Consider the following 26,975-nt stretch of genomic DNA (forward strand, 5'->3'; position numbering starts at 1 on the left):
ATCTGGAATGACGTCATTTAAAAAACATGGCTGAGTGGACTCAAACAAGCATTAAAAATATGAATCCACTCGTTTAAAAAGTGTTTTATTACCGTTTAATCCACTTAGTCTCAATCCAGGGTTGTAATGTAGCAAATATTCTGTACAAAAAGAAAACAATAATGTAGCGATTACACTTAAGATCATCGCATTTACTTTTCCACATGAAAATTTTAATATAACATTATCACTTCACACTGTAAATTTATTTTCAAAATGCACAAATATATTTGAATAGATGTTTTGCTGGCTTATAAACTTTTCACATAAATAGGCTTTTCAATGTGTTGATTTATTTTGCATTAAAGATGGAACAGGTTCCCACAAATGTTTGTTTCTTCAATTATGATAAAGTTTTGATACCGCTTGTCCTGTTTAAGACCATGGGTGAGTTAGTGAGTTATTCCAGCTGACTTCAGGCGAGATAACCTGCTGGTTGTCACAGTAAATAGAAGTTTGTACTGTACTATTGAGCACATAACATCTTAAGTGTAACTGTGTCCATCAATTAGTGAAATTATCTTGATATTTGAGAGTGGAACACAAAATCCGGTGTGTTGAGTGGAAATACAAAATGTGACCGTTAGTGAGTGGGCCAGTGACAGTAAGAAACAGTTGATGTTCACAATCACTGCAAATGACTTGAGAAAGAAAAATGCTTCATCACACTTGACATTCACTTTTGTAATTAACTGTGATGACTAAGCCGGTATCAAGATATTTACTTTGAGTGTTGAGAATAATAATAATGCTTCTGATGTCTCATTGCCACTGAACTAATGTTTATGCAACACTGACACATAAAACAGTGGAAACCTTTTATAGGCACTTTTAAAAATGACCTTTTATAAAAACAAACATCGAGACAACTTTGTCTTGCTTGCATTTTACTCCAAATTGCATTGCGCCGCTTCCTTAATAATCTTTCAATGATAGCATGAAACAACCATAAAAACATCATTTTTAGATGGTAATGTAGTTCTATTTTTAGGCATATTTTAACATACGTGTTGGTCCAGTTCTTCGATTCTCTGAATAATTACACACAGAAGGATCTCATATGCAATTAGATAGGCTGAGTTGGGAAAGACCAAGAAAGGTGCAGACCACTTCAAATGCACAAAAAAGGTGCAGAAATATTGGGGAAAAACATGGAAAAAAAGTAAAATAGTGTTAAAATACATCATATATTAAGATTTTTACCCACCATTGAAAGAAGAAATACAGAATAAAGAAAAAAAACGGATTATTTTTCATCTGAGGAAAAGGGATTTCCGGTAAATGTTTACTGTTTGTAAACATCAAAATTAAATTCAAAGTGTTTTGAACTCTATTTCCATACCTTCAGTATAAATAATTACAGTATGTGATCGACGACAAAGCGTGGGAGATGAAAACAGAATGACATCACACGGTGCAGCCACCTCTTTCGTCCGTAATCCTCTGTCATAAAACTATGGGCTGGATTCAAGGTGACCTCATCCGCTGAGGGAAAGGGTGTGTGTGCAACCCAGCCACCAGAAGAGGGCAGCGCCGGCTCCCAAGTAAGTCCGTCAGGCAATGTGACGTCATGGGTCAAATAGTCCACATCCAAGTGTCCCTTAAGGATCGGGCATGACCCTGCCAGGTCCTGCCCCTGCTTGCATTCAATCTAGTCTTGATGAATCATTTCAGAAAGATCAAATAGAAAGCCATGATGAGACAGGATAGCGCTACGGCAACATGGAGCCGTGTCCCAATGACTGCAGCTACAAAGAAAAGGAGAAAGAAGCATTACAGTATGTGCCATTTTGGCGATGCAATACTGCTCACTAGATGTATGTAGTAGAAATGGTAATTAAAGTACTACATGGTGCCTTTGCATTGCACTTGTAAACAAATCATCCAAAGCATATGTCTAGATTCAGATTGTTGTCTGAGGGACATTGAGGATTTCTTACCTTTATAGAAAACTCCCCACACTCCTTTCTTCTCTGACAGCAGCCAGCCGTTGAGGCGGGGAACCTTTTTGAAGTATGCACACGTGCAGACGAAGAGCAGCCCGAACACCAGGATGCCATCGAAGGAGTACACTATGAACAAAGACCAGAACATGACCAGACACAATTTGTAAACATCGTAGTAACACACCGAGGACATCACAGCACCATAGCTTTTAAAGGGGACCAGTTATGCTCATTTTTTTGGCCCTTTGTAGAAAGTAGTGGACTCCTAAAAAACATTCTAGATCTTCCAGAATCTGCACCTATTCTACTGTATTTCTGCGGATGGCGTGCTTCCTGTGAAAACGGCCTGTTTTCATTTATTGCACCGACAGCCCGCCTCCAGGCACACCCACTGTGGTTGGTCACGCTCCCAAGTGCTCACGAGGACTTCCGGATAGCTGCCAAACTCAACTTGAAAGAAGTATAGCATTTGATAACAGTGATTTATCTTTTTAAAATGTGGACACAGCAAGAAAAGAGGTTACTTCAATACATCTCTGAATGGTAAGTAGATTTAGCATTTTAGCTTTAGATTTTCGACAATATTGGTAACGTGTGGTCATTACATGTTTTTTGCGGGATGACCAGTGTTTTAAAAAAAAAAACTCAGGTAGACTCACTGATTGTGGTGGGAAATGTCTATAAGCAACTTCGTACTCGGTCAGTTTGTAATTTAGACCCCGTTCCCTGTATGCACATTCTATATTGCTACACAGACAACTGCTTTAGTTCCCTTACTTAAAATAAACAGTTAGGACACTGATAAATTGTTACTTACTGCATGGGACCTAGTAGACCGGCTAGTCCAGCTACATACTGGCGGCCCATGCTCACAAAACAGTCCAGTGTGAAATGCCGTTGACAGATACAGTTTTTTCTTTTGCTAGTCGGGAACTCCAACCATTTCTGCTTGTTATTTGCCTCCTTTGGAATTGTAATCAAATTTTGCTTTCCCTTACACATAAAGAAACACTTCCTGGGAGACATTGCTAGCACTAAACAGGGAAGCAGAGCTTGGGGGAGGGCAGAGAGCATTTGTGGCCTACAGAGCACACCCATATAAGGAAGCCCGGCCCTCTTTGACATCACAGAGAGCCAGTGAGAAGAGAAATTGAGCATACACAGCCATCCTAAATTTCTTTAAAGGCTCACTTCCAGATGCGCAAACCTTCTAACTACATTCCAACTCCCCTTTAAGGGTTGATTCTCATTTAGTATTTTATTCAATGCTGTAAATCCGTCTCCAAGGGTTTCTATGTGTGTGGTCTACAAAAGCAAATAACTGCCAGGTCAACAATTACTGGGGCAAAGAAACTGCCATTGCTTTATGTAGTTTTTACTAACACACCAAGGTGGAACTAGCTGTATTTAAATTAGCATCAGTCAGCTTTATCTGCCTCTACATGCGCTTTACAATGTTGTTTGTGCTACTGTTGTTTACATTAGCGCATGAGCAGTTTGCTATTTAAGGATAACAACATCGGTTCTGTTACTGCTGTATTGTGCAATGCGAGGGGGTGGTTTGACCCCCTTTAGCATTGCAGTGCAGTGCAAGGCCATAATAAGTGCTAAATTATGATGAGTTATAATACAAGTGGGAATTATTATATCTTACCAGCAGCGTGAATACTTTTACAATGTTATGATCTTGAGACATTAGTCGTGAATGGTCCATCTAACGCAAAATAAAAGAAATTATATTTCTCTTTCGTAGTGGTAAACTAACACTATTACGAACAGCAATAAAGGAACCATCCATTAGCATCTAGCCCGCTGCTCCAAGACCATATTCCACCATGAATTCCGCGTTTAACGAATTCGATGACACCACAAAGTGCAGGCCTTCAATCCGTTTGTTTAACGTTTGCTCTGTGATGCTAGATGAGTTTAGCAGCATTACTTTGGGTATCTAAACTGTGACTGTCACAGGGCCACGTCTACAGCTAACTTGAGGTTAGCTTTCATCAGCTACGGCACCTTGCATCTTCAGAGCTGCTGACATGTAAGGGAAGAAATAAACAACACTCACCATTTGTCATATTCGCAGTTGCTTTTTGTCGATCTTACGTAACTGCTAATGTGTGTCAATCAGAAAGCCATCGTGTGTTTTCAAAGTGCTAAGATAATCACAGCTACTAGCTCCAAGTCACTGGGTTGACATTTCCGGTTCTGATCGTTCTTCTACGGGTTTGTGTTGACTCGGCATCCGCTGCGCTTGACTGCCATCTGCTGGAATGATCTGTAACAGCAGCCTGTGTCGCACATCTTCCATTTAGACGGCGGTGTTGAATATTGCATTTTAATGGGCAGAATTGTACAGAAACCGAATTATAAAAGTTACTTCTTGATTTGAAAATATCAACTTCGGCACGTCATCATGACAATTGGTGACGTCAGTGTTGTTGACGCGTTCTGACTTTGCAGGGGGAAAGATTACAAATGCGAAGAGCTAACCCTTGTAACTCAGTTCTGAGCGGCCATGTTTTAAAAGGCGTGCATGGGTGACGCTCAAAAACGAGCTGGCGGGGTAAAAATGACAAATTCGAGTAGGCGTTTGTTTTCGGGAACGTAGCTGATTTCTGTAAATACAAATTTAGAATTATTAAATATTTGTGTAAAGCACAATGAACGGACCTGCCGACTCTCTCCTGAAATATGATTCCCCGATTTTAATTCCCAAAAGTGCAGATAAAAAAACAGCAAAGGTGAGTTTATTATTATTATTATTATTATTATTATTATTATTATTATTATTATTATTATTATTATTATTATTATTATTATTATTATTATTATTATTATTATTATTATTATTATTATTATCATTATCATTATCATCATCATCATCATTATTATTATTATTATTATTATTATTATTATTATTATTATTATTATTATTCATTCATTTTCTACCGCTTATCCTCATGAGGGTTATCATTATTATTATTATTATTATTATTATTATTATTATTATTATTATTATTATTATTATTATTATTATTATTATTATTATTATTATTATTATTATTATTATTATTATTATTATTATTATTATTATTCATTCATTCATTCATTTTCTACTGCTTATCCTCATGAGGGTTATCATCATTATTATTATTATTAATAATAATTCATTCATTCATTTTCTACCGCTTATCCTCATGAGGGTTATTATTATTATTATTATTATTATTATTATTATTCATTCATTCATTTTCTACTGCTTATCCTCACGAGGGTTATCATTATTATTATTATTATTATTATTATTATTATTATTATTATTATTATTATTATTATTATTATTATTATTATTATTATTATTATTATTATTATTATTCATTCATTCATTCATTCATTTTCTACCGCTTATCCTCATGAGGGTTATCATCATCATCATCATTATTGTTATTATTATTATTAATTCATTCATTTTCTACCGCTTATCCTCATGAGGGTTATCATCATCATTATTATTATTATTATTATTAATTAATTCATTTATTTTCTACCGCTTATCCTCATGAGGGTTATCACCATTATTATTATTATTATTATTATTATTATTATTATTATTATTATTATTATTATTATTATTAAACTAAGCATTATTGTGAAGGAGTAGTTTCCATAGTGTGTGACTGACTGGGCTCCTTTACCTCCAGTTTATCATTCAAACAGCATAGTGGGCCACTATGTACGCCAAATATTTAATCAAGCATTTATGCGGTTATAACGACCTCTGCCTGACCAGAATAAAGCTGTGATTAAAATATAGGACTAACACACTTGTCACGACAGGGCCGTCCCCCGAAAGCCCCCCCGAAGTCACAACCTCACAGAGCCAGTCATCGCAAATCCATTGCAGCCACCCTTAAAGACATCAAGCAGAAAAATGAAGACATCGTTACCTACATGTTTCCACCCAGGTACGATCTTTCACTCCAAAATAAAATTGTGACAAAATGTTCATGTTTCTGTTTATTTTATTTGTCCCTCCCTGCCAGAAAATGGATGGAGGGAAACCAAGAGTGGCTGCAAAGAGTGTGCACCTCGCCGTCTACTCGAGTGGATGTGGTGAACCTCGAGGAGGAACTGGACAGGAAGTTGTCTCAGCTGCGTGCCATGGAGACAGGCATCTGTCCTGCCAGAAGAGAGTTATACACCCAGTGCTTCGGTATGCGCCGTCATTCCACCTCTTCGCTGCCTCCCGTCGTGCAAACGTTACAAGTGCTTTTGTCATTTTGTCTCGTTAGAGGAGCTGATCAGACAAGTGGCCCTCATTTGTGCCGAGAGGGGTATCTTGTTGTTGCGAGTTAGAGATGAGCTCCAAATGACCATTGCTGCATACCAGAAGTTCTATGAAAGCAGCATGGTCTTTGGGATGAGGAAGGCTCTTTATGATGAACAGGAGAAGGCGGCCCTCAAGGAAAAGGTAAAACTCTTGACTAAGACCCTGGAGTTGATATGTCTGAGCGGGACTTGCACCGGGTTTTGGCAATAGATTGTCTCTTGTCTAGATTTCCGATCTGGAGAATATAAAAGAGGAGCTGGTAGAACAACTTCATCATCAAAAAGTTAAATGTGTGGAAATGAAAAAAACGGCAGAGGAAAAAAAACAAGCACAGGAAACCAAGCACACGGAGCAGATTCAGCACCTAAGAAAAAACAACCAGCAGCTCAAGGTGATGCATCAGGATAACATGCTAATAACTATTGTCTTTTAGCATCAGGATAACATGCTAATAATAACTATTGTCTTTTAGCATCAGGATAACATGCTAATAATAACTATTGCCTTTTAGCATCAGGATAACATGCTAATAATAACTATTGTCTTTTAGCATCAGGATAACATGCTAATAATAACTATTGTCTTTTAGCATCAGGATAACATGCTAATAATAACTATTGTCTTTTAGCATCAGGATAACATGCTAAAGATAACTATTGTCTTTTAGCATCAGGATAACATGCTAATAATAACTATTGCCTTTTAGCATCAGGATAACATGCTAATAATAACTATTGTCTTTTAGCATCAGGATAACATGCTAATGATAACTATTGTCTTTTAGCATCAGGATAACATGCTAATAATAACTATTGTCTTTTAGCATCAGGATAACATGCTAATAATAACTATTGTCTTTTAGCATCAGGATAACATGCTAATAATAACTATTGTCTTTTAGCATCAGGATAACATGCTAAAGATAACTATTGTCTTTTAGCATCAGGATAACATGCTAAAGATAACTATTGTCTTTTAGCATCAGGATAACATGCTAATAATAACTATTGTCTTTTAGCATCAGGATAACATGCTAATGATAACTATTGTCTTTTAGCATCAGGATAACATGCTAATAATAACTATTGTCTTTTAGCATCAGGATAACATGCTAATAATAACTATTGTCTTTTAGCATCAGGATAACATGCTAATAATAACTATTGTCTTTTAGCATCAGGATAACATGCTAATAATAACTATTGTCTTTTAACATCAGGATAACATGCTAATAATAACTATTGTCTTTTAGCATCAGGATAACATGCTAATAATAACTATTGTCTTTTAGCATCAGGATAACATGCTAATAATAACTATTGTCTTTTAGCATCAGGATAACATGCTAATAATAACTATTGTCTTTTAGCATCAGGATAACATGCTAATAATAACTATTGTCTTTTAGCATCAGGATAACATGCTAATGATAACGATTGTCTTTTAGCCGCGTGGCCCGTTTTTACATCCCTATTTGTTCTTTGACCTAGATCCAGCTGGAAGGAGCTCTCATAGCAAGGAAGTGACTTCAGCAAAATCTTGAACATGGTTTGCAAGATTCGGATCAACTGTTTTTGGAGCCCCATAAAGTTTTGGCAAAATCCTGGGAAAATTTTGCGAGATCTGAAGAAAGTTTAGTAAAATCCTGAGAAACATTTCACAGATCCCAAGGAATTTTTGGGAAATCCTGAGAAAATTTCGCAAGATCCCAAGAAAGTTTTGTGAAATCATAACCAACTTTTGCAAGATCCCATGAAAGTTTTTCAAAATCCTGAGAAACGTTTGTTAGAGCCACAGAATGTTTTGCAAAATCCTGAGAAAATCTTGCAATATCCTGGGAAATCCTGGAAACCTTTGCCATCCTGCGAAACATTGTGGAGATCCCAAGGAATTTTTGTGAAATCTTAAGAAACATTTGCAAGTTTTACAAAATCCTGAGAAAGTTTTGCAAGATTCTGAGAAACGTTTGTGAGATCCAGAAAGTTTAGCAAAATCTTGAAAATGGTTTGCTAGGATCCAGATAAACTTTTTTAGAGTCCCATGAACTTTTGGCAAGATCCTGAGAAACTTTGATAGCTCACAAGAAAGTTTTGCAAAATCCTGAGAAACCTTTGCAGGAACTCACAAAAGGTCCAAAGTTTTGTCACATCTTCAAAAAGGTTTTGCGAGATCCTGACAAACTTATGTTAGAGCCCCAGATTGTTTTATGAGATCCCAAGAAAAGTGTTACAAAATCCTAAGAAACATCACAAGATCGCAAGAAAGTTCTGTGAAATCCTGAGAAACATTTGTAAAAACCCCAGAAATGTTTGTGAAATCCTGGTAAAGTTTTGCAAGATCCTGAGAAACTTTTGTTTGAGCCCCGGAATGTTTTTCAAGACCATTTATTTCTGGTCCATCCGGGTCAGTCAGTGTTTTGTAACGATGGCGGACAAGCACCCACGGGAGAGCTTTAGAGAATTTTAATTAGCGATCAGGCTAAACTTTAAAAACACGGTGTGTTGTTTACATCTCAGAACCATACACAAATACACTACAGTGTCATATTAAAAAACAATACAAATAAAACAAGGTAAACAATGGCAAATAGATGTTAAATCTCAATATAAAATTGGCTACAAAACACTGACTGATCCAGAAATAGACTTCAAAATGTTCCCAGATATGGCATTATATTTTTATTTATCATTTTTTCCCCCAACATGTTTGACCTTGTACATATTTAAATACGTTGATCATGTTTTTGCTTTTGTATTTCCTTTTGCCAAAGTACCAATTGTTGTTGCATTGTTATCTGTAAGGTGTCCTAAAAGGCGCCTATAAATAAATAAATATATTCTTAGTGTTGTTAGTATAATAGAACATATTAATTCAGTGAAAACAGGAGTCAGTCAATAGCAAGTTTTAATACAGTAATACATCCAGGGAGGTTCACTTTGGACAAAAAGTCAAAAACACAGAAATGTAACCAGTTCCAAAAGTCCCATCTGATGGTCTAAACTAGTGATTCTCAACTGGTTTGACTGCATGACCCAACATCACAGCTCAACAACCCCGATTTCTCACACATCCATCCTTGGTCCACACATGGCGTAACCAGCAAATAGCACAGACAAAAAAAACACGTGAGGTGCATTCAAGGACATGAGGTCATTAATTACATTTTTTTTGCACAGGCGTAGACATGCAACACTGAAAACGGCTGCGTGACCCACTTTTGGCTGCCGACCCACCATTGAGAATCATTAGTCTAAACAGTAGCTCCCATTGTCCGCATGATTGCAAAATACATGTTTTCCAATGCGGCAATCAGTCCTGGAACATTTATATCGATGTTTTTAGCTCCACATGCTTAGTGACATCACACAGCGAGTTGAGCTTGAAGAACACAAAGTAATACAAATCATAAATTGTGGTTAAAAACACAGAATCTGAATTGCAACACTGCACAGAACTGTAAAGTAAACGCAAGCGGATCATATTTGCCGGCACGTGAGAAACAGGAAGTCCTGCTGACAAAACACATTCAGTCATTTTCCCTTTCACATTCTGTGCAATCCCACTTTTGGGAAAACTTGCGTACCATTCATGATAAACAGAACATATAATATCGGTAAATGAAATTCCACTGTGGCTCAATCTATCCCGGCATGACAACCAGTGTGCTTACTGCATAATAAATTAATAAATACAACCGCTTTCACAAATATACAAAATATAACGGCAGATAAAAATATCCTACCAGGCTGCATTAAACCCTTAAAATAAGAAAACGTGTATAAATGCTAGGGATTAGGATTAATAGGAGACAATAAGAGACGTTGCCATCAAAAAGACAAAACGGACATGACAAGGCCAAAAGGTTAAAAAAGGTCACAAGGCAGAAGAAGGCTTGTAATTCAGAGACAAAATGGCTATTTTTGTACAACACCGCGTCATTACATACTTTTGGTACTAGATTAAATACGTGAAACGGGTCTTCTGCAGAGAACCGAAAAAAAGAAACGAGCTCAAATCTGTAGAACATGGGTTAGTGCATCACAGCATATCTTAGCAATTCAATTACCAGACATGCAAATATGCCCCCTAGTGGCTGTGAACGGTATTGGATGGCAACAGAGCTGCGTTTGGGCTCAACTGCACAGTTCAAAATATGAATTTTGATTAATGATTAATGATTAAATCCAAGCTTGACTATTTTAAGTGATCTTGTAGTGTAAACAAAATGAGGAAAAAAAGTATTCCGAAGCGCAAAGGAAAGAGAAATTAAGGAATGCCCTCCTTCCTCTGACAGCACTGTGACGGGGGAACACTCCAGTCGTAAACATACGACAGTCGCAGCTTGACTTCCTCCTTACAGAGCCTCCCCTCCCTCTGCAGCGTCTGGTGCTTCTCCAGCATGTCCTCCAGACTTTGCTTATGCGTCACCAAGTACTTGTTGTTGCAACCGCGGGACTTATACTCGGTGTCAAAACGCGGGTCGTGCGTCCGCCTGACGTCCACCGGCGCCAGCCAGGCGCCTAACGACACGTCCTCGCTCTGCCACATTTTTAAGTACCCCGCGTTGAGATGCACGTATCGTACCAGGTCCGATGACAGGACGTAGCCGCCACCCAGCGCGTACGGAAGGTAGTAGTCACAAAGTTCCCAAGTGCTTTCCCGCCACTTCCCGGCCGCCTTGACTCGTCCTCGACCGGAGAAGAAGCCCCAGTACAAACGAGTGGGTTCCTTTGCCCGCAGCTCCTCCTTAAGGAGATCCAAGCGAGCGAATGTGTCATCATCTGCTTTGAGCACAAACTTGAACGCCACGTTCTGGTCCAGCCAGGAGTACATGTGCAGCAGCTTCATGGTTAAGTTCTCATAAGAATCTTTCAAATCAGGGAGAAGGAGAAGATCCTTGTGTCGTCCTTGTTCTGTGTTCAGGTTCTGAAGGTCTTCATTTGAAAGTCCCTGAGTCCCTACAACAAACGTAGCCAGAACATCAGAGTCCCGCTTGGCCAGCCACGTGCTTCGTATGATACTTCTCCGCTCGGTGTACTTGGGCCCCGTGGTGATGAGGACCACGAGGAATGCAGACAAGTCCTTGGACGAGGAAGAGGATTGGTCGTGAGGTTGTAGACGGGGAAGTAAAGCACTGGCACGGGGGGCTAAGCCTGGTGGATCTGCATGACCCTGCTTCAGTGTTTCTGAGGTACATTTGGCCAAGAAGACGAGAACCACAGCAAAGATGCACACGGTGCAGAGAACCAGGGCGGTCTTGTGGCGGCAGACTAGACGTACCAAATTCATGTTGCTGGAAAACACAGCAGCGGTATGATTATGATGAGAACCTACAAGTAAAACATGTCTTAAGAATATTTTCCAGATTATAGGTCACAGTTTCTTTCATAAAAAACCAAGTGAGACCTGCACAGTTGTCCCTCGTTAATTGATTATGTGAATTTCTGTGAAGTAGGATTGAATGTTCATGAATTTCATGTTAATAAATTAGATAGAAAACCACTTTAGTACTGTCTAAATATGTTTTTCACTATTTTAAACTGATATTTATTAATCTATCTGCACTGTACAGACTGAAATAGAAACTGAAACCAGGAAAATGCAACAAACCACCTGCAGACCCGACATGGCATCTGTAAAGCTGAACTTTATGCTGGACTTCAATAGCAAAATGGAATATCTTGTATGGAAATAATAATTGTGGGACCCAAAATTAACCATTCCAATGTCCCTTTGATGTGTCATGTTTATATTTGAGTGGCGGATCAACGCTGTAGTTTACAGCAGTAATTGTTAGCTAGGCTACATGTACGAATGTCTTACTTTCCGTTCTTCATATACGAGTTACACATAAATCTGCAGCACTAAATGGTGCTAAATGTGTGTGTTGGTTACCTGAACAGAAATGTCTTGCGTGGATATCAGTGGGCCGAGCAGCTATGCCAAAGCTAACGTTGACGTCGGCTACCGAGTGGCAACCCCATGCGCACTCCGCGAACTCCTCCACGAAAAGCAAAAATACACATGGTGCACATTTTTCGTTATTAAAGAGAGAAATTTGCTGAAAGCATCTACGGATGAAGAGCGTTAAAACAAAGTGGTATGAACGCCGACTGACTGTAGTGACACAGACATGGATGTTTTCATTTTTTTCCCCCTAGTAATGCAGGCAGGCTGTGCTGAGAAAACCGGAAACTGAGCCCCCTCCTGCCACCCAAAAAGCGCAAACATTAGGATAAAAATAAAAAATACTTAAAAAAATTATAATAATTTTATATTATTTCGTTTTCTGCATAAGAAGTGTATTTTTAAAATGAAACAGCAAAAGATGAAAGTTTAATTTAAAAAAAATCACGCATGCGCGTTACCCTCGACATGATGCATTCTCGATTCACAATAAAAGCTTGTCACACCGGTATAAACACGTGACAACCTCTTACCTTTTTCAGTGATCGGTTTCATTTATCATCACAATCATTAAATAGTAATTGAGCGTGTCTGCACAAACGGATTTAAATTTTTACAATCGTATTCTAATCAAATGAGTCTATATTTATTTTTAATTTGAAACTAACAGCCGGAAGTCATTCAATTCATAGCCATGATACGGTGTATTTGCTAATGTACACCACTAGCTACAAAATAATGTGTTTGCCGTTGTAAATACCACAATGTATGTCTTTAACCTTAACGTTCTGAACAATAAATTCAATATAAGCTCCTAACTTTACGTTTCGATGCACGGCACGATAGTTGTGTAACGCTACTTCAGTCGTTAGCGGTGAGGGACAGCGACGAGCAATGACTGCTGGAGGGAACAGCCGTCATCCTGGGCCATGTCTGCTGGTGCTCGCCATCTTTCTCCTAATTCTGACTGACTCTGTGGTGGAAACCACCTCTGGACACAATCCCTATCAAATCCTGGGTGTCAGCAGGAGCGCCAGTCAGGCAGAAATCAAAAAAGCATACAAGAATCTTGCCAAAGAATGGTGAGTGAATCATATTTAAACCCCAACTGGGCGACACTGTCTTACAATGTCAAGTGACACCTGCGTGTTATCTCTTTAATAATAATAATAATAATAATCTCTGTAAGTAATCACAGCATGGCTGTATGTATTTCACGCTCATTTTAAGTGTACACTGTTTTTCAGGCATCCGGATAAAAATAAAGACCCCAACGCAGAAGATATGTTCATTAAGATTTCAAAGTCATATGAGGTGGGTCAAATCCAAAAACCAGTGTGTCCCATTCAACTTGATTCACATTTTAATCCAGCCTCTGTTTGACTACTTGAACATTAATTTCTTAGGAAAGGTGACACAAATCAACAAAAACATGTTTGCGTCGGTGTGAGAGGTCTCACTCGCTCACATTTTGTATTTACTGAAATTTGTGAGCGAGTTTAAGAGCTAATATGAAAAATAGTAACACAAAAGTATGCTTGCTGACTGTATTGTTTTAAATAATCGCCCATAGTTCCAAAATTGATATACTTTTCTATCAAATTAGATGTAATTATTGTTGTAGTTGCACTTTGAATTGTTTATCACAAAGAGATTTCTTGTACTTATTATAGCTAAAAATGTAATCAATCGGAAATTAAATGTGATTAATTCGGAGTTAACTCAGAAAAATGCGATTAATTGCGATCAAATATTTGAATCAATTGACAGCCCTAATTTTAAGTAAATTGGACATTTGAAATCATCCATAGGTGAGTGTGAATGGTTGTCTGTCTATATGTGCCCGGTGATTGACGAGCAGGCAGCCCAGGGGTTACCCGCCTCTTGCTGGGATAGGCGTCCATGAGGACAAGCGGCATAGAAAATGGATGGATGAATGGAACAGTCCACCTGACATAACTGCAATGGCACCGTTTGCTTATTTGTCATCCTACATGAACCACAACATAGCTACTACTACTACTACTACTACTAAATAACTCATAAAACATGTACTGTACTAAATTGTATTTTCCTTTGTATGGTATGTGCTCCGTGAGTGACATTCTACTTACATGTGGTCATTGTAAGAGCATTGCTAAAACTACAAACATAAAGGTGCCTACGGCTATTTCATGCTATAGTATATGGAAATAAAATTCACTGCAGTGTCACATTTTAGGCAGAATCTCTGGAATTAAGAGATAATTTTTCAATGCTCCAATGTTGGTGATTAATTTTTGTTTGTTTTTACATGCAGATTTTGTCCAATGAGGAGCGAAGGGCCAATTTTGATCGCTATGGGCAGATGGATGAAAACCAGCCATTTGGCCAGTCCCAGCATCATGGCTTCCGGAGCTTCCGTAATGGTTTCTACTTCGATGAGTCCTTTTTTCATTTCCCCAGGTATTACATTACATGCTCATATTTCTTTAAAATCTATCCATTATATAGTTTATTTGATGATAGAGGAAGAAATCATGTATGATCACACAGTACTCAGAGGTACCGTGGAAGCTAAGATATTGTGAAAGTTATGGTAAATATGAAGAATCAGTTACAGGGTCAAACAGATCATAAAACTTTGATTATCTTTAATGGCAACATTAGAGTTTAGCATGTTAACTGAATCATGCACGTGTGAAAATAAATAACCTCTTGTATAAACAGCTGACTGGAATATATATAGCGTTCCCTCCTGTCATAACCTTAAAAAAAGCTCAATATCCTGTCTCTTGCTCCTTCAGGTCCAGGGATTTTGCAGACAGCAAATACCTGCTTCACCACGCTCAGTTTAACAGCGATGTCCTTCCAGACAGCCACAAAAGGCCCTACCTCATCAAAGTGACCTCGGAGTGGTGCTTTGCGTGCATCCACATCGAGCCTGTGTGGAAGGAGATTGTGCAGGACTTGGAGCCACTGGGTAAGACACATGCAATATCTGCACACATGTAGTAGCATGAACACATCGCAGAATTGCTGCTGTGATTGCTCGCTGCCAGTTATATATTAAAACCAACATCGATCATAAAATAAAACAATACAATAAAATACAAAGACCCAGCTCACATCATGCGTACTCATTTGCGAGTACCTTCATGAACATAATAAAGACAAAAATATGATTAAGAACCTTTGGACCAGGTATAGATCTCTTCTTTCCATTCTATCTATACACTCAATTGTTTTTCCACCAGGTGTGGGCATTGGGATTGTCGATCTGGGTTATGAACGTCGTCTGGCCAACCAACTGGGAGCTCACCGCGCTCCCTCCATCATCGGACTGGTGAACGGCAGAGTGACCTTCTTCCATCAATCCATTGTTCGAGAGTACCTGCGGCAATTCATTGAGGACCTCTTGCCCCAGAAGCTTGTCGAAAAGGTAAAAAAAAAAACAAAAATGAGAGAAAGCTCACAAAGGTAGAGAATGTCCAGAAAGGCTTGCCAACTGACAAAATCTGTCTGGTAAATTGATGGAAATCTTCTGTGATAAAATCCTACCTTAATTAACTATCATAATTAAATTGTATAGAGTTCCATCATTTATCGCAGGGTTAGGTTCCTAACCCTAAATACCCTAACTATGCAACCTAAATAGCCTGCAATAAGTGAAATCCGCAAAGTAGCCAACTTAATTTTTATGCATGTTTACTTGTCAGGACTTTGAAGTATCACATGAGTATACAATGCCCTCTACTGGTAGCAGTTGTAAATGCAATAACACACATAAAACAGAGCACTGATAGACTGCCCCTATACACCACAAGGAAGCAGAACACAATGAGTGTTTATGCGCTGTTAAAAATGAACTGAACCCTGTACTAAAATAGATCAAATATATATCGCCGAGCTGCAAGATGTTTAAGTAGGTAGATAAATTCCCATGGAAAGTGCCAGAGTGCACCAGAAAATGTTATTACTTTCACTGTGGGCACAAAACAAATGTAATGTTGCTCATTGTGTTGTTTTTTTTCAGATTACTGATGACAACTACCAGCAGTTTCTAGGTAGCTGGCATGTTGAAAACAAGCCTAGTGTTCTTTTGTTTGACCAAGTTGCCAACGTTCCTCTCGTCTACAAGGTAAGAAATGCTTTGGATTGGCGCCTCAAGAGGCCTAATATGCTGGGCGCATACATTTTTGTATTATTATTATTATTGTTATTTCATTATTATTCTACAATGTGTTGCAACGGACCTACCAACATGTACACATTTTTGTACACTGCATGCATTTTCTGTTTTAATTACATTTGTACGCTTAGCTGCTCTCCAGGTACAAATGTTGTTGCGTTCTGTTTGTGTCTGAATTTTTTTATTCAACACTCAGAGTTTCTATTTCTATTCTTCTCGTCAGTTAACAGCATTTGCATTCCGAGACTATGTTCATTTTGGCTACGTGGACCAAGGCGACACACACAATATCCAGCTCCTGCGGCAGTTCCACATAAACTCGTACGCCCCCACCATGTTGCTATTCAAAGAAGACACTGAAAATCCAGTGGACATCATCCAGGTACATCCCACAAAGACATGAACACACTCTCTCCTCCTCGGATGTCATATTAGGATGGGAGTATTTTGGACATAATGCAGGCATTTGGTGATTTATTTAGCAACCTGCTTCTTCCTCTGTGTTGTAGGCTAGAGGAATGAAGCGGCAGATCATGGACGAGTTTGTTTCCAACAACAAGTTCCTGCAAGTTCCCCGTTTGGTCAACCAGGAGCTGTTTGACGAGCTGTGCCCCGTTAAGCAATTTCACAGACGAAGGAAGTAAGACTTACTATGTCATTGTATTTTTTAAGGAAGACCTCGAATTGTCCACAGGTATGAATGTGAGTGTGAATGGTTGTTTGTCTATATGTGCCCTGGGATTGGCTGGCCACCAGTCCAGGGTGTAGAAGACAGCTGGGATAGGCTCCAGGACTATATCTTGTTATATATAATATATATATATAATATAATAATATATCTTGTTGTACACCAGTAAGTTTCCCTGCCCCACTTTAAAGAAATGGAACTTCTTCTGCAGATACTGTGTGCTGCTAATCACCAGTGAGGACCAAGCTTTTCTCCCCGGGAATAAGGCCTTCTTGGACTTTGCCACAGCTAATAAAAAGGAGGTGCTGCGGTTTGCATATGTCTACCACAGTCAGCAGCAGCCTCTCTGCCAGGCTCTCCTTCCCAACCAGGTTGTCCTCTCCCCCCAGGTCAGTGACATTTTTTTGCATGCACATATCTTGTAAATATGATCAAAACCTCATCAGACGACAATCTGGCAGGTGTTGATTCTCGAGAGGCGCAGCCCGTCTGGCAAGGTGCTGTACCGTTCTGTAATTGGTGGCTGGAACGGCAGCGAGGAGGAGAAGTACCGCCTCCTTGAGCATCTGGAGCTCGTTCAGAAGGACCCCACGTATCTGACCTCTGACGCCACCCTGCCAGAGCTCAACAACGAAATGGCACCTGTAAGACACGGCAGGCACCGGAATACACCTCTTAACGGATTTTAATAACATGCTTTTTTTTTTTTTTTCCCACCGTCCAGATTTTTCTCATTCAGTGGTTGAATACTGCCTATGATTACATCCTTCAAGTTTATGATGACCTTCTCTACTCCAACTGGTAAGGCAAAACTCTCCTATGAAATCCTTGTGTTGCATTTTTGGGGAAAAAATATTTTTTTGGTTCATCCGTAATGCGTTCCAGTCACCCACAAAAGTTATCATAACATACTTTCATTCATTCATTTTCTACCACTTATCCTCACGTGGGTCGCGGGGGTGCTGGAGCCTATCCCAGCTGTCTTCAGGCAAGAGGCGGGGTCCACCCTGGACACTACCTATGGAGTCGCCAATTAACCTAGCATCTTTTTGGAATGTGGGAGGAAGCCGGAGTAGCCAGAGAAAACCCACTCATGCACGGGGAGAACATGCAAACTCCACACAGAGGGTGGAATTGAACTCGGGTCTCCTAGCTGTGAGGCCAGCGCGCAGCCCACACAACATACATTTTATGGATAATAATTATACTTACTTGTTAAAACATATAAATGACCATTACATATGACTTGTACTTTGATTGAAGCCTAGCCAATATTTGATGGAAGAGCCATGTGGATGCTGCTTCATTCATACTTTACAAACTTCATTTTAAAGATAAATCCCTACTCACTTGAAGTTTATTGTTAAGTTCAGCAGCATCAACAATCATCTTTACACACACAGTATGCTAAGTATGTATCAGTAACATACTGATATAACATATAACGTACATGATGGTGTGTCTTCCCTCAAGGCGAGAGATGATGCCCATCCTGTCGTTGATCTTCTCGGCTCTCTTCATTCTTTTTGGGACTGTCATCATCCAGGCCTTCAGGTGAGAGAGGAACGGTTCTCCTACAGCATTGTGGTTGGTAGCAGGGCTTGTTTATCTTCACCCCGAGGATTTTGTATTATTTTTTTTTTTAGTGAACCAGGTGAGAGTGAACCCCGGAAACAAGTACCAAAGGAGCAACCTCAAACTGAGCAGGATACGTCAAACAGAGCCAATACCTCAAGGTAACTCTTGGGGACAAATGTCAAAACCTAATTAAGTCTGTGGGGAAATTTCTACTTTTCGGATGTTGTTTTGGCGTGGTTGTCGTTTCAATAAAATGACTATTGATCGACCACCTCTTCAAACATTAAATTAAATCTACCAAGAGAACCATCAGTTCATTTCGCCATACGTAGTGAATATTAGCAGGATTAGGCAAAACGTTGAAATTCTTGCCAATCCTCACTCAATAGGAGACGCTCAATTAAACACAAGGTTGCCTCAAATTAACAGTTTGTACGTTCATCCATGACAGTGATGTTTGTCCCAATGTACATAGTAGTAGCCGTCATTTTTTCATTCATTCATTCAATTTCTACCGCTTATCCTCACGAGGGTCGCGGGGGTGCTGGAGCCTATCCCAGCTGTCTTCGGGCAAGAGGCAAGGTCCACCTTTGACTGGTGGCAAGCCAATCACAGGGCACATATACATAGACAAACAACCATTCACACTCACATTCATACCTATGGACAATTTGGAGTCGCCAATTAACCTAGCATGTTTTTGGAATGTGGGCGGAAACCGGAGTACCCGGAGAAAACCCACGCATGCAAACTCCACACAGAGATGGCCGAGGGTGGAATTGAACCCCGGTCTCCGAGCTGTGAGGTCTGTGTGCTAACCACTCGACCGCCGTGCAGCCTGGATTGTCACCCAGAACATGTAAATACACTATGGTAATTCTCCCCTTGTTCATGGACCTTGCAGCCGTCCCCCCAAGAAGGATTTTGTGGAGGTCACAGAGCTGACAGACGTCACGTACATCAGCAACCTGGTCAAGCTGAGGCCCGGCCACATCAACGTGGTACTGGTGCTGACCAATGCATCAAAGAATGCGTTGCTGCGCAAGTTTGCCAAGGAGGTCTTTTCTTTCTCAGGGTAAGTCATGTGACTTTTCAGGGTAAAAACACCCGAGATCCAGTGATATTACGTTATTATATTAGTTTTGCCGCAGCAACACTCCGTTTAAACTTTCAGCTGTTCCATCACATCACGGGCGTGTTCAGACAATTAATTCTTAACCCTTCCGCCGCTACAGAACTCAGACCATACACTTCTCCTTCCTCAATGCCGACAAGCATCGTCATTGGATGCCAACTCTTCTCCACTCGGCCGCGGACACTGCACGCACCCGTTGCCATTCCGACGAGGACGAGGATTCTTCAGACTACACCGGCCATGTCTTGGCGCTTAATGGCTACAAAAAATACTTTTGCCACTTCAGGCCCGTCTTCACAGGAGATGATCCTCGCGACGCCTCGTCCGTCTCAGAGACCTCGTTTTCTGAGAGCAGGAGAACGTCCCGCTCGAGGTCAAGGTCCAGCTCAGACTCTCGATCCCGATCCCATTCCAGAGAAAACGTGACGGGCTCCAAGAGAGGGTCGAGTAGGGCCACAAGCATCGAGGTACACCACAAGTTAGACCGGCTGGGACTGTGGATGGAGAGGCTCATGGAGGGTACTCTGCCCAGGTGGCAGGTCCCTTCCTGGCCTTTCCTCCATGATGCCGACAACCTCGCCACTGTGAGCTGAAGTCGGCGTTGCCACGGTAGCCGTCACCCTTAGTGGTCTTGCTTTCTTATGAAGTTAACTCCAAGTTTTCTTTGTGCCTGTTCAGACCTGGCCTTTGCTGGAAACCTGGGAGCATTTCAAACATTTGGGACGCTTTGATTTGCATGCAACACTATTAAGATGTGTTTGTTTTTGTGGCACACCGGGCACAGGAAGTGAAATAATATCTTAAGACGGCTTCTGTGTGATGGGAATCATACGGGACACATGCTAAAGCCACGTCTGAACAAGCCTTTTGGCGCAAGTAGGTTTCAGCACCGAGTTATTGCGTTTATTGCTCACGAAAAGGCCATCACGGGTCTTAGAACGCTTAATTGTGCATGTTAATGAGCTGTAGTCGAGCGTCTAAACACGTTTAGAGGCAAATGCAAATTCTAACCCGTACGATACCTCTTCATGAATGTCGAAAGGCACAGCTGGAAGGGATTTTAAAAGTAGTTAACCATTTCAAGCCTTAACTGTCAAAGCAGTGAAAGATTTACTTTATTATAAAGCATGGGATAAGAACATCAACCACAAATAAGCGTATAGCTCATTTGCACTGGATACTGTCTTTTTATTCCATAATTAAATAATTAGCTTCTGAAAAAAAAAATAATGATAATTGCATTACACTGTAACTCATGTTTTGTTGTTTATGGCATTTAATGATCTAGTGCTCTTTATAAACTATTTATTAAAATGTGTGCATATTGTTTTGATATGTGTCCTTTATTCTATTATAAACTAATAAATGTTTTCTGTCATGCTCGCTTCAATGTATTAATGCAAATCCAGTAACAAAAATAATTATCAATCAACACTAAAGAATACAGTTCTCATTATGTATACAACAAAATACAAGGTCGGAAGTTGCAGTGGCAAGTTTGTACTATGAAAACTTGAAACTATGAACTATAATTACATTTAAGTTATATTGTAGTTTCAGCACGCATTGGCCATGTCCGGTACTTTCTTCATAGCCAAGTCTTCAGGGCCGAACGAGAGCGGGAGCAGCTGGTTGACGGTCATTTTTCTGTAGGTGCCATCAGGCTTGGAGAGGTAAACGTCCCAGCTGGACCCGAACTGCACAAATGAAAGCAAGCCAATACAAAAACTCAAAAATTCAAACCATGTCCATTGAAATTGATCAATATTTTTGCAAAAGGAACTTTTTTGATTTTTTTTGTACCTCTCTCATGAACTGTCTGCACCCGCCGCATGGAGAAATGAACTGGTCACTCATGTCACTGCAATGGCAGATAAAACATGCAATGATCATGCTAGGGTTCTACAGTATGTTTCTGTCTAAAAGGGAACACGAGGGGGATAGCAGTTAGTTTTATTCCTACCTGGCGATTGCAATGGCCTTGAATGCACAGAAGCCTTCAGACACTGCCTTGGAAATGGCATTCCTCTCTGCACACACTCCCAGGTTATAACATGCATTCTCCACATTGCAGCCTGCAGGGGACACATAGTGAACAGGTATCTTAGTGGTAAGTTCCTATAGATGACATTTATTTTATTTATTTTATATGTGTATAAAAATTACCTACAGTATACTCTCAAAAAGACCTCATAATCTTCCATTGCATGTATTGCTTGACTTGCCAGGAAGTATCTTTACAACTTTTTGGCGCCACCTGAGTGCTGACTGTCCGTCATCATTTTTAACCAATCCGCGTCCATTATTCCAACATTCTCACCCAATCAGCTCCGTTTCTGTCCATATATGTATGTTGGAGCTCAATTCATTAGCCTTATTAGAATGTCACAACATTTCCGTTGTACAAGAGTCAACGCTGCAAGTTACTGTAAGTACTTCCTAAAAGAACGTTGTCGGCAGGATTCGAACCTGCGCGGGGAGACCCCAATGGATTTCTAGTCCATCGCCTTAACCACTCGGCCACGACAACTCGCACTCAACTTTTAGCTATGCTTTCTATCAGCTACGTAGCTAGCTAGCAGTTAGCTAGTGCTATTAGCCTAGCTTCCGGTCATCCGTCTCCAAATGTGACTTGTTAGCACAATTACATTTTCTTTTTAACGAAGGATCCCTATAATTAATGAATTAATCTCACACTAAATGGAAATAAAACGTTTTGCAAATCAAATATTGACATGTGTTCGCTCAACCTGTTCTTTTAAATCACTACTGGTAACAAGCTAGCAGTGTTCTTATATTGGTTGGAAAAAGGTAATTAAAACGGCGCCCGTTTTAATTATTTAATTTTATAAAATAATTCTCTTTTTTTTCCCTGTGTTTAAACTTGGTATTGCCAGAGGACCACAGCTACGTTTTATAATGCAAATATTGACAGATATGAATCTTATCAGGCAAGGTGAGTTTTTTTTCCATCCGTTAATTTTCCATGCCATTAACCTTAACATTAAGGGGTATGCTGGAGTCTATCCCAGCTGAATACTGTATAAGTGCTTTTTTTTCCTGGTCTTGTTCTCCTTTTGGTGCATATTTATTTCCACCTCCCATGGTGAGTTCTTATGTTTGCGCAGGGGTCGGCAACCTTTACTATGGAAAGAGCCATTTTACCCCCTTGCCCACTAAAGAAAACTAGCCTGGAGCCGCAAAACATACGTTTAAAACAACGTTGGAGGGAATTTGGGGGTATCAACGTAGTTCAGATAAGAAAGGACGAGTTGGAGTACTCTTGCTAGTATTGGAGATAAACTTACATACGTAAATGTATGTGTGAACTACTCTAAACTTATTTGTTTATTCTGGCGCCATCAAGTTCCTATGCAGCTGTTTTATTTAATGTCAAATGAACTGAATAGCATCCTGTCTGCTCATCCAATCACCAGTCAGAACTCAGTCAGGATGCATTCATGGTCTCACACAAAGTTGGATTTTTTTAACTCATTACAAAGACGTGCATTTTCCACACTCGGGTGTTAATTATTGCAAATTGAGCCAGAACAAAGAGGCTGAAGAGCCACATGCAGCTCTGGAGCCGCAGGTTGCTGACCCCTGTGTTAGCTTTAGCTTTACCACCTGGCCTTCTTCATTGTTTTGGTACTTTGTATTTTTGTATGTAACGCTATACCAAATATCCTGTGTGAAATGCAAATCCCCACAGAAATGATGAAGTTATTAAAACATACGTACATAAAATCGAAATCACATTGGCATAGTCTTACGGGGCAATCCTGAATAGAAGTTACATCATGGAGATCTTGCGATTGTCTGCTTCGGTGACATCAGCATGTCTGGCTCCACCCTTCCACATGAATGTGTACAAATACAGGCCTCCTCTCACATAAACACCGATTGGTACCGTCTGCACGTGAATAAATAAGAGGAGGCCTTTTGGCCATCTGTGTGCTACTCCATGGGTCTTTGCACTCTCAGCTCTTTGACATCCCCCACCCCCCCAACCATGACTGGCTAAGCTCTGGAGAGGCCAACTCAACACAAACACAACCGTTGATAAAGATTGAAAATCCCCGCCTGTTTAACGCAGGCTGACTGAAAAAGCTGAGCTGAGCTGTATGAATCAAAATATAGCATGCTTGCTAATGTAGCTCATATAGCTATGTAACTGCACAATATTCTATAATTAACCAAAATGCTCTATTTCAATTTACTCCAGGCAGGACTACAGCTTGTACCTGGGCATGCCCATATATTGTATTTTCCGGACTATAAGTCGTACTTTTTTTCATAGATTGGCTGTTCCTGCGACTTATACTCCAGAGCGACTAATAAATGAAAAAAGTGTTTATGTTACATAAACACCGGACACCTTTTCTGTTCATGTTTATTTTTAGTGTAGCTGAATAAGCATTGTGTTAGCATATCTTACACCTATTCAGCCTGTTCTCTATTCTTTTATTGTTACAACTTGCCTTCCAAGAGGACCTAATGTTTTGGTCAAGTAGTTTGGAAAATAAATTACCTGCAAAAAATGCAACTTATACTCCAGTGCAACTTAGACTACCGCTCAAAAGTTCGGGATCATTTGCAAATGTCTATGTTTTCCAAAGAAAAACACATTTTCATGCATTTCACAAACACTTAAAATGAATGAGATGATTTTCAAAGAAGGATGTACATTTTTGCATAGAGGCCTACTATCAACAACTGTCAGTCCTCTGCATCAATCTCCTGGTATGGCTGCTAATCCAAGTTCATCATTTTATAAGGCTAATAGATGATTAGAAAAGCCATCTAAAAATCTAAACCAAAACTAAAATCTCTTACCATGCTGTTAACTCCTCCCTTCAGACAGCAGCACAAACTGGGTCTAACAAGGACAGAAAAACGCTGCGCAAATATCTGAGAGTGTGTAGTTTAAGACAAAGACGCCTCACAGGTCGTCACCTGGCAGCTGCACTAAATAGTAGCCGTCAAACACCAGTGTCAGTATCAACAGTGAAGCGGACACTTCAGGATGCTGGACTTCATGGCAGGACTGCCAAGAAAAAGCCATATCTCAGACTGGCCCAAAAAAATGTCCAAGTGATCCCAAACTTTTGAGCGGTAGTGTATGTACGTTTTTTTCTACCTAATTCTGTATTTTTGCACCTTGTGTGACCGGAGCGACTTATAGTCCAAAAAATACGGTAATCAAGCAGCAGCTAGGAAAAACGAGGTTAGAAAAAAAAACTCTCCCAAACATCTTTCGGGTCTCACTTCCAAATGTGCAAACCTCATTATCTGAAGGTCATTGTCCTGTTGGAAGGTGAACATTTGCCCCAGACTGATGTCCACAACTGACCACATCTGTATGCATTCAACTTATGTTCAATTCAAACATTCCCCCAGTGCACACAGTCTGTATAGTCTGTATGTAAGTGTTGCACAACTCTAATTGTGCTATGTGAGTGTGTGTGTCCATGAGACGTTCCATAACAATATATGACACTGGATGTACTGTTATGAGTTTTTTTTGTGTTCCCACAAGAATCACCTTGTTCATTAGGAGCAAGTGGAAGCACCTGAGGTGCCCCCCCCCAGCTGAAGGTCTAAGTAATCAGCAGGGCTGGGCGGGTATATAAGGAGCATTTGCTGCTCGGTCAACACCATCAGTTGGGTCTCATGGTATTTAGTGAGAATGAGCTGTACTGTGTGGGATTTTGTGTTTTGGCCTTCCCCTTGGAGGGGGGCATAACAGTACAAAGCTAACAGACTGAATCTAAATGCAACATCAATCGCCTATTATTTGTCAAAAAATATTCAAAGACAAGTCGTATTCAGTATTCTGGTCACTAGGCGTCAGTTACATTGAAGAGCAGCCATGGCGTGTCCAACAAGTTAGAGTGAAAAGTTCTCCTCCCATTCTGTGTGGAAGTGGTAGGTTTTGATTAGGGTTGGAAAAACAATGAATAATATGAGTGTCATTTCATGTCTAGGGTGCTCAAAATAATATTTAGAAAGTCATAAGCAGGTTTTGTAAGCATACTTTGTGGAAAATCACCCAGTCAGGTCTGGTACTAATTGATCGCGAGGGATGACTATAATACCTAACGCTGACATGAGCGAAGAGGATTCCTGATGAATCTAAAATGATTCTATTTATGATTGACAGATGATTAATGCTGCAGCAATGTTTTTGCAGCCTTCACTAGAATTGTTCCACTGGTCCGTTTGATGGATAATTCCGTTTCTTTCATGGCTTGATTTCTGTGGGACAGTCTATGGACGGGTGTGGGCCTTCCCAAATCAATCAGTGGAATTCACCATACAATAGAATATCATCATGTCAAGTGTAGCCACATCGACATGATGAAAATCAATGAAAAAATTACAAAAACACTTCCAACAATTTCCGTTATTTTTTTACTTTGCTAGTATGTGGATTTTTGAGGGTTAAAATGAAGATAATCCATTTTAAAAAACAGCTGTAACATAAGTAAATGTACAAAAAGTGAAGATTTTTTTTAAAAAACGTGAAAATAGTAGCGTAGTCAATGTTCTGTTTTGCCTCCATGACCCCTTCCACCCCCACCCTTGAGAGACCAGCTGGTTATTTATTACAGCAGGTCATGGACAGCCATGGACAATGTTTACAGCCTTACACAAGCATTCATCAATCATCATCAAAATCCCAAAACTGATCATGACAAATCATCAGTGGGAATTTCACCCGTATAAACGCAATGATCATATTTAATACGAGCATCAGTTATAAAGACTACCTGTGAATAAGTAGTTGTCCGCAGTCAGAAGAGCCGCTCCCACTCTGAATTTGCTGTACGGGCAATATGCTTGCTTCTTTGCCTCCTGGGAGTGCTGGATCAACTTTGTCACCGTTTCCATGCCAACATCCTCAATGTTCATCAACTGTCCAGTGTATTTGACTCGCTCCATTCTTTCCGTGCCAGTGTCTGGTAGTGAAGCTTTAAATGTGAATGAAACAGTAGGAAGGACGAGCGGGTATGTCACAGCCAATCAGCTGCCGGGATGTCAGCACACCGACCATGCTGTCTTTAGGCAGCAGGTGGTGGTGCTGCTGTTTGTTTTTGATTGTTTGACTTTGAGCCTGATGGGGTTTTTCTTGTCATGACTCAGGACATCATCGGAGAGGACAAGTCTGTAAGGAC

General features: G+C 39.9%; 5 protein-coding genes and 1 non-coding gene across 7 annotated transcripts; 2 read left to right on the top strand and 4 right to left on the bottom strand.

The window, feature by feature from the left end:
* Positions 1-75: 75 nt before the first annotated feature.
* On the bottom strand, positions 76-4,255 carry tmem167b (transmembrane protein 167B). Its single transcript, XM_058055365.2, has 3 exons — positions 4,054-4,255; positions 1,980-2,111; positions 76-1,787 (listed from the first exon to the last, which is right to left on the bottom strand). Exons 1-3 carry the CDS (start codon positions 4,061-4,063, stop codon positions 1,705-1,707), a joined length of 225 nt encoding a protein of 74 aa, XP_057911348.1. The 5' UTR covers positions 4,064-4,255; the 3' UTR covers positions 76-1,704.
* LOC131106375 (axonemal dynein light intermediate polypeptide 1-like) lies at positions 4,060-8,823 on the top strand. Its single transcript, XM_058055359.2, has 6 exons — positions 4,060-4,729; positions 5,826-5,953; positions 6,032-6,201; positions 6,281-6,459; positions 6,545-6,709; positions 7,809-8,823. The coding sequence occupies exons 1-6, from the start codon at positions 4,649-4,651 to the stop codon at positions 7,842-7,844; spliced, it is 759 nt and encodes a 252-aa protein (XP_057911342.2). The 5' UTR covers positions 4,060-4,648; the 3' UTR covers positions 7,845-8,823.
* A 382-nt stretch (positions 8,824-9,205) lies between these two features.
* Positions 9,206-12,511, bottom strand: b3galt6 (UDP-Gal:betaGal beta 1,3-galactosyltransferase polypeptide 6). Of its 2 annotated transcripts, none has more exons than XM_078798543.1 (2): positions 12,214-12,511; positions 9,206-11,648 (listed from the first exon to the last, which is right to left on the bottom strand). In XM_078798543.1, exon 2 carries the CDS (start codon positions 11,605-11,607, stop codon positions 10,585-10,587), a length of 1,023 nt encoding a protein of 340 aa, XP_078654669.1. In that variant the 5' UTR covers positions 11,608-11,648; positions 12,214-12,511; the 3' UTR covers positions 9,206-10,584. The 2 variants fall into 2 exon arrangements, with proteins under 2 accessions (XP_078654669.1, XP_078654668.1); XM_078798542.1 differs by having other exon boundaries at positions 9,206-11,611; positions 12,214-12,510.
* A 383-nt stretch (positions 12,512-12,894) lies between these two features.
* Positions 12,895-21,178, top strand: dnajc16l (DnaJ (Hsp40) homolog, subfamily C, member 16 like). Its single transcript, XM_058055342.2, has 15 exons — positions 12,895-13,307; positions 13,473-13,539; positions 14,525-14,670; positions 15,012-15,187; positions 15,462-15,646; positions 16,241-16,345; positions 16,620-16,778; positions 16,906-17,036; positions 17,296-17,473; positions 17,546-17,728; positions 17,809-17,885; positions 18,558-18,638; positions 18,731-18,820; positions 19,567-19,737; positions 19,898-21,178. Exons 1-15 carry the CDS (start codon positions 13,120-13,122, stop codon positions 20,388-20,390), a joined length of 2,430 nt encoding a protein of 809 aa, XP_057911325.2. The 5' UTR covers positions 12,895-13,119; the 3' UTR covers positions 20,391-21,178.
* LOC131106376 (cytidine deaminase) lies at positions 20,899-26,789 on the bottom strand. The gene is made up of 4 exons (XM_058055362.2): positions 26,571-26,789; positions 21,761-21,872; positions 21,601-21,658; positions 20,899-21,494 (listed from the first exon to the last, which is right to left on the bottom strand). The coding sequence occupies exons 1-4, from the start codon at positions 26,740-26,742 to the stop codon at positions 21,354-21,356; spliced, it is 483 nt and encodes a 160-aa protein (XP_057911345.2). The 5' UTR covers positions 26,743-26,789; the 3' UTR covers positions 20,899-21,353.
* trnas-aga (transfer RNA serine (anticodon AGA)) lies at positions 22,246-22,327 on the bottom strand. The gene has a single exon. It is a non-coding gene; the product is annotated as a tRNA-Ser (tRNA).
* Positions 26,790-26,975: the final 186 nt, after the last annotated feature.

The sequence above is a fragment of the Doryrhamphus excisus genome, linkage group LG18, assembly GCF_037039965.1.
Source record: "Doryrhamphus excisus strain RoL-2023G ecotype Guam linkage group LG18, RoL_Dexc_Guam_v1.1, whole genome shotgun sequence".
Taxonomy (NCBI): domain Eukaryota; kingdom Metazoa; phylum Chordata; class Actinopteri; order Syngnathiformes; family Syngnathidae; genus Doryrhamphus; species Doryrhamphus excisus.

Excerpts from the sequence above, each read along its gene's own strand:
- LOC131106376 (XM_058055362.2), bottom strand. The coding sequence starts at position 26,742 with ATGGAGCGAGTCAAATACACTGGACAGTTGATGAACATTGAGGATGTT. Across the intron at positions 21,873-26,570 it reads GGACAACTACTTATTCACAG|GCTGCAATGTGGAGAATGCA; the intron begins GTAGTCTTTATA and ends TGTCCCCTGCAG. Across the intron at positions 21,659-21,760 it reads AAGGCCATTGCAATCGCCAG|TGACATGAGTGACCAGTTCA; the intron begins GTAGGAATAAAA and ends CTGCCATTGCAG.
- LOC131106375 (XM_058055359.2), top strand. The coding sequence starts at position 4,649 with ATGAACGGACCTGCCGACTCTCTCCTGAAATATGATTCCCCGATTTTA. Across the intron at positions 5,954-6,031 it reads ACCTACATGTTTCCACCCAG|AAAATGGATGGAGGGAAACC; the intron begins GTACGATCTTTC and ends CCTCCCTGCCAG. Across the intron at positions 6,710-7,808 it reads AAAACAACCAGCAGCTCAAG|ATCCAGCTGGAAGGAGCTCT; the intron begins GTGATGCATCAG and ends TCTTTGACCTAG.
- tmem167b (XM_058055365.2), bottom strand. Across the intron at positions 1,788-1,979 it reads GTGGGGAGTTTTCTATAAAG|CTGCAGTCATTGGGACACGG; the intron begins GTAAGAAATCCT and ends TTTTCTTTGTAG.
- b3galt6 (XM_078798543.1), bottom strand. The coding sequence starts at position 11,607 with ATGAATTTGGTACGTCTAGTCTGCCGCCACAAGACCGCCCTGGTTCTC.
- dnajc16l (XM_058055342.2), top strand. The coding sequence starts at position 13,120 with ATGACTGCTGGAGGGAACAGCCGTCATCCTGGGCCATGTCTGCTGGTG. Across the intron at positions 13,308-13,472 it reads AAGAATCTTGCCAAAGAATG|GCATCCGGATAAAAATAAAG; the intron begins GTGAGTGAATCA and ends ACTGTTTTTCAG. Across the intron at positions 14,671-15,011 it reads TCCTTTTTTCATTTCCCCAG|GTCCAGGGATTTTGCAGACA; the intron begins GTATTACATTAC and ends TTGCTCCTTCAG.